The sequence below is a fragment of the Limulus polyphemus genome, unplaced genomic scaffold (genome assembly GCF_000517525.1).
Source record: "Limulus polyphemus unplaced genomic scaffold, Limulus_polyphemus-2.1.2 Scaffold856, whole genome shotgun sequence".
Classification (NCBI taxonomy): Eukaryota; Metazoa; Arthropoda; class Merostomata; order Xiphosura; family Limulidae; genus Limulus; species Limulus polyphemus.
In genome coordinates this window covers 339,790-346,725 of record NW_013666466.1, presented here as the reverse complement: position 1 = coordinate 346,725, position 6,936 = coordinate 339,790, and the positions used below count along the sequence as shown (strand labels likewise).

The following is a 6,936-nucleotide window of genomic DNA, read 5'->3' as shown; positions in this document are numbered from 1 at the left end:
ATTAGTAAGTAAGTAAGTAAATAATTTACCTACTACAATATATATATTAATATAAGTACCTACTTACTAGTATATTATTATTTAATTATTATAGTATATATATATATATATATATATATATATATATATATATACATACATACATACTGTATACATATATGTGTATAAAGGCCAAAAGTTGGAAATGCATCAATCTTGTTATAAGTTTGGAAGTGGAGAACCCTGCACACTCCCCCAGTCATAACTTCTTCCTAACCAAAGTATGTTACTCCTTGGCCATTTGTCCTATGCATGTAATGTATCATATATATATATATATAGGATCAGAAAAGAAACCCAATACTCAACAATCTAATTATTAATAGGGTGTGTGTGTGTGCATATATATATATATATATATTGCATTTGTATAGAAAATAAAACTTACATAGAAGGGTGAAGATTTGCAACAGTCTTATGAAATGCATCATTGATTACATGAGCATCTTGCATCATTTCCCGTTCTCCTTTTCTTGCATAATAATAGCCATGGAGTTGATAAAGACCTGCAGGTATACACAGTTTCTAAGTTAGAAGAAAGAAGTTTTACATCTGCTTCTTTCCATTTATACATTGGATGAGGAAATTTGTTTCTAAGTGCGAATCAATGTTGTATAACTCTTAACAACTAAAATTAACCACTTTAGAAAAGTGTTATTTAACCAAAGTAAAATTTCTTACCTTAAAAATAATTACAATATAAAGTTGACACTCATTCAAAAAATACAGAATCAAACAAAATCACCAATCTATATTTCACATATCAGAAGCAATTGTACTGTAAGTGCATCAAGCTCATCATAAGTGTGTCACAGACAGAATCTGGGGATGGGTATTCCAGATGCAAGGTTCCCAGAAAAATGTTTGCAATCAAGTGACAATTTGGATCATTTTTTAAATTTTGTTTGGTTTATAGTTAAGCACAAAGCTACAAAATGAGTCATCTGAGCTGTGCTCACCATGGTTTTCAAAGCATGATTATAAGTGTTATAAGCCTCCAGAATTACCACTTATCCACTGGTGAGCACCTATTTTGATGTAGTTGGTTAAGATATGACACAAGTCAGTGAATAATAAAGCTAAAGCAAAATTAATGTGAAAAATAAACAGATTAACAATCAACTTGCATTATCAACATTTTATCCATGATCCACTGGTAGGCACCTATTTTGTTACAGTAGACTAAGGTATGATAGAAATCAGTGGAATATTAAGCTAAAGCAAAATTAATAGAAAAAATAAAGAGTTTAGTGACCAACTTGCATTATAAACTTTTTATCTAATCTTTTTGATTTATCACCAGCTACAAGACTCATTTTAGAATCTTTATCTGTTATTAGTGTGTCATTATTTTTGACCAAAATTTCATCAGAAGGGAAACATATATGTGTATAAAGGCCAAAAGTTGGAAATGCATTAATCTTGTTATAAGTTTGGAAGTGGAGAACCCTGCACTCTCCCCCAGTCATAACTTCTTCCTAACCAAAATATGTTACTCCTTGGCCATTTGTCCTATGCATGTAATGTATCATTGAATTATTACCTTTAATAAGATCATGGATTTGCAACACATTATTTTTCTGTTGTGTAATAAAGACAAGACAGGCTATATGTTAAGAATCACAGTTTGCTTAAATGTCATCTTAAAACGTTTCAGTAGGACAACATTTTCAAATTATTGATACTTTATCAGAACATACACAACAAAGACCATTTATCCCATTGTTTATTATACAGCATATTCATCACATTTTATAATTGTACTTTATGTCACAAAATCATTAAAGCAGAAAAAGCACTACAGATTTAACATCTGTAATTATCACGTTTAGAGCTAGGCGAATTATCACTTCAAGTTTTGGCAGAAGATGGAAGCACCAGTTTTCAGTGGGGAGGTAAGTTCAGAAATGCATTTTCAGCATAAAAAAAATTATAACTTCTGATACAGTACATTACCTCTTCTCACATAAATAGCTAGAATCTCACAGTGAATAGGTGGAGGGAAACGGTGCGAGGGAAAAAAAGAAGCGTCCTTTGAAAGCGTCCAAAGGACACTCCCTAAGATGAGACAGTCAGATTCTAAGATGTGATGTGGGAGACTGCACCACTTCTGAACTAGGTATACTCTTCGCCCATCATAGAAAGATGTCGCACATATGGGCAGAAAAACAGAGGAGCACATCCAAGTGGGAGAGAACTAAGGTCAGATAGAGATCCAAACCATACAATACTTATGAAACTCTATCCCAGAAAATATAAAAGTGGGTAAAATTAAAAGGGTGTGTCCTAGGTGTAGAGTGGCTAGGGCACGACAGACTGTAAATGGAAGTCAACTACATCCAAAACCCATACCACTGGGAACTGACATCCATGTGGGAGTAGGAAGAAGGATCATATTGTCTTCACCTCAAGTTAATGAGACCAGAGGGAATCAAGAGCCCCCAGAACCATGAACGGGGCACATGTTAATATAAGAAATTGATAGATTGATCTGGAAAACCAGACATCTGATATTGCAAAAATGTCTGCATAATGTAAACCATCTCCCTCAAAATTGAAACTGAATGGAAATGCCCCAAGCACGTAACATCCTTGGAATAATAAGCATCGAGGGATAGCAGAAGGGAAAGAACCATAATAATCTGCAAGTACCTCCACCTTGACTCCCAACATGGATGGAATAACAAGAGTATAATTAAGGGAGGAATATAGACATCTGTAACACATGTGTGAGGACTTGTGTTCATTTGTTCAACTCTAAATCCAAAACCCAGCCACTGGGAACCAGCATCCACATGTGGGCAAGATGAGGGATCCCAATCAAAGAAGTGAACTGCAATTTTTATATATCACTCCCATTTATATTTATTTCATATTGGAGGATATCACATCATCTACACTAGCAGAACACCACCACCCTACTCTCAATTGAATGGTTTTATAATCATTTCTATATTTTGTTTTTATTTTGTATTTCATTAACCCATTCAGGAGGATGTCTCCAAGGTCCACTATCCCAGCAGCTTGGAACTGGAAAGTGGTAAGGACTCTCAAACTCCACTAGAAGAAATGGGGGGAAAAAATGTGGTGGAGAGTCTGGAGGAACAACAACACCTGAAACAGTTGAATGGGTAACCAAGAAACTCTATTTTTAAAAGCAGACCACACCGAGTTATTCAATAAAAAACATAGCAAGGATGGACAGCTATCACCTTCTGCCTTACCCGTGTAGTCTACAGATGAGTATGGTCCAGGACAGGCAAATTTCTTAAGCCATTCTCTCACGAGGATAAACCTACAAGCAATCTTGTGGAACACCCTATCTCTGCAGTGTGCACTCCATGGCCATGGAAATATAATATGTAAGTTGACATGACCTTACAGTGCAGATTTGATGGGTTAAAGAATACCTGGTCAGGCACCACTTGCCACAGAGCAGGATCCAAACAATGATTAATAATAAAAAGGGAAAAAAGGGCCACTGAAAACAAATAAAGAATAATAAAAAATAACTTACTCAGTCAAAGTCTCACTGAACTCTGAAGAATGGCTAGAGGTGGAAGAGAAAGAAACTGTGATCCTATGCAAATAGTGAGAGAGAAACATATTATGGGTAGTTCACATGCCAGACTGAAAAATTTCCTTCAAGGGATGGTGAAGATGAGACACCAATGAAAAGGTAAAAAAGGGTCTAATTTGATGAGAAGACACCCGATACAAGGAACAGGAGGAAGAAAAAAAAAGGAATAAGCCAATCGAATTAAAAGCCAAACTCATTTGGTGAGGGTGGAAGGAGAAATTTCATAAACAGAGGACAGCTGCCAAGGAATAAAGAGGTGGGAACGGACACCACAGAAGGAAGCTGTGCGGGCAATATAACAGTGAAGAGCACATACAGGACATAGAAGTCTATCCGGATTAGGTCGAGGATAAAAGTGGGAAAACATCAAAAAGGAGGTGTTACCTCACAAGCCACAGAAGTTTTGGGGAGGAAAGAATGATCCGGATAGGGAAGAAGATATGTAGAATGATAAAGAGTATGTGAAACATTGATGGCAAATAAATCATACCTTCAATGACCACAGGCTAAGAGGAGAAGGAAATAAGTCTTTAGGGAAAGGTGAAACAAGGAGCATGTGGAGAGTGGTTCGAACAGTGGCAAAGTGAGGCAGTGAAGGACCACATTAACATCCCAATCTGGAAGGGCAGCCCGCTGCAACAGACAATGAATCTCGAAGGAATACATCAATAGGGAAAGAGTAGGAGAGGAAAACACCCTACAGCATCGGGGAAAATGAAAGGTATGGGATAATGACACCCAATAACCTGAGGTCAAGGAGACAGAAGACACCTGGTTGCAACACCAGGAGAGGTAGTCCTCAATATGAGGAACAATGAGCTGAGCAGGGGAAAACCTCGACCCAGAGACCAGCAGTGGAAAATGTTCCATTTATGTTTATAAACTTCCATGGAGAAAAGGCAAATGGAATGAGCCAGAAAAAAAGCTAAGCATCAGGACAAGCTGGATCTCTTTGCCAAGGACTGGATAAAAAACAGCTGTGAAAGCGGAGGGCAGGAAAAGCTGGATGAAGCACCAGTGACCAAGGTTGATGAAGAATGGATGGAGTATGAGGAAGAAGCAATGGAGGAGTAGGTTGGATCTGAAGAAGCTGCAGAAACCAAGGCTGAGTTGGCCAGTAAGGAGCAATCAGAAGGACTTCACAAGGAGTGGTGTAGATAATTGAAATCACCCAATAAAGAAGTCAAATGGGAGGATAGACATATAGGTATTTGTTGGTCCAGTCCTGGCTGAAGCATTGACAGCCAGAGCAAAAGAATGAGGGACCAGAGACCAATACAGAGGCAATTTATGGTTGAGGGATGTGGCAAAAGCATCGATTTGAGGAATACCCCACTGAAGACAAAGTCACTGGAAAACATGAGGATCAAGAGACTGCTCTATCAGATAGACTTTGTATGGATGGGAAAGCCGATCTGCAACAAGACTGAAAGCACCTGGAACATGACATGGAATGATATGAATATCTAGAGCGTGGGTCAAAAAAAGAAGATTCAACATATGAATACAGAGGGACCGAGAATGGGTGCCACCCTGGTGATTGAGATAAGCAATCACTGTAGAATTGTCGGAATGGATCATTACCAGATGATTTCTGGCTAGATGGAGAATATGAACCAAAGCATGATGTACAGCGAGAAGCTGCAGGACATTGATATGATAAGATCTCTCGGCTGCAGACCAATACCCCAAAGCTTCCTGTTGATTGACCCACACCTCCCCATCCCCGAAGGGATATGTCCATGAAAATGTGTAAATCTGGATAAGGACGAGGAAGTGGAATGCCCACTAACCAGGGAAGGAGGAAGGGTAATAAGTGCCATCAAAGGATCCCTTATGAGATTCCACTGGTCGTGAAGAGTGAACCTAAGGGGATACGGGTTACCATGGAAGACCACATCCCAAAAGTGATAGAACCTCATGAACTGTAACAGAGGGAGCAGTAAAAGCATGTAGAACTGAAAGCTCCATCAAAGGAAGTTGACGAGGAGAAAGTTGGGCCCGACTGAGACGGGTGTTGAAAACAACCCAAATGGACAAGATATTGGGCAGGTTGCAGGAATGACTTCTCCAGCTTGATTAACCAGCCCACTTGAGCTGCCTCCAGAAGCAGCTGTTGAGTGTGATGAGTCAGACTCCTGTTTGGAACAAGCTAACAGTAGCCAGTTGTCCATATAATGATGAAAGCACAACTCGAGAGCATGTAAGCGACAAGTGAATGCTCTAAGCACCAGACAAAAAACATATGGGGCTGAAGCAAAATTGAAGGGCAGTGCACAAAACTGATAAACTATCCCGTGTTGAACAAATTAAAAATAGGGTCACGACTGACAAGATATTATAATAAGCAAATAAACATTCACGACATCCATCTTGGTTATCCATAAACCTGGAGAAAAAGCCCACTTGAGAGTGAGAAATCACTCCATGGTGAAACAGGGCAGATTGAGAAATTGATTGAGGAAGAGAGAAATCTATTACAGGCCACCAGTCTCTGACAGATACTGGCAGGTGGTAGGATCCCAAGGCATGGGGAAGAAAACGAGTACCTGAGACAAAGGAGGGGGGGGGGGAATTGTAGGACAAGTCCCTCTGATAAAACCCAAAGAACCCACAGATCTGTGGTAAAAGATTGCCAGAGGGGAACAAATTTGTACACTCGAGCTCCCACCAGACAGGAACCAACTGGGTAGTCATCAATACTGTTGGCAACATGTCCACCTTTGTCAAATAATACGATAAGAAACCTCTGGAAGGAGGAACAGGTAAAGGCTGAGAAGGACTAGAATGGTAAAAAGGAATAGGGTCTTGTCTTGGCTCTGACTGACAAACTTGCTACCAAAGAGGAAAGGGTAGAGTGTTGATGCACAGACTCCACACATTATTCCAAAGTACATGATTGAAAACATACTGTTTTAAAAAGGGATCATACACAAATCCCTAACATAATAACATAAGAGGGTGGCAACCAAACCTGGTACAAGGCCACTTTTCGACCCAGAAGATCCAAGCAACAGAGAAACCACATGTGTAAAGTGAGAGCTGAAGATGACAAGCTAGCCAATGTGGTGGTAATAAGGGAGAGGCTTTCCCTTGAAAAACCCTCAGGGTCTCAGTGGATTGCTTCGGAAAGGAGATGGATAGTAAATAATTACTGCAAAAGAGAAGTAAGTGTAAGACAAAGTCATCACGAGAGTATGTCTCACCCTTTTTGGTGGAGGGTTGTCACATGATTTGCATGAATTCACTACCACAATGTGATACTTTGTACAAACTGTTTTCAAAATACATCCCACAAAACCACACCATATCTAAGT

General features: G+C 39.2%; 1 protein-coding gene across 2 annotated transcripts in view; it reads right to left on the bottom strand.

The window, feature by feature from the left end:
• LOC106460888 (integrin-linked kinase-associated serine/threonine phosphatase 2C-like) overlaps positions 1–6,936 on the bottom strand; it is a 59,818-nt gene that overhangs the window by 41,024 nt on the left and 11,858 nt on the right. For both annotated transcript variants that reach the window (XM_022387691.1, XM_022387692.1), the window contains exon 3: positions 428–545. In XM_022387691.1, coding sequence (XP_022243399.1) covers positions 428–545 — 118 coding nt within the window. The remainder of the gene's footprint in view (positions 1–427; positions 546–6,936) is intronic.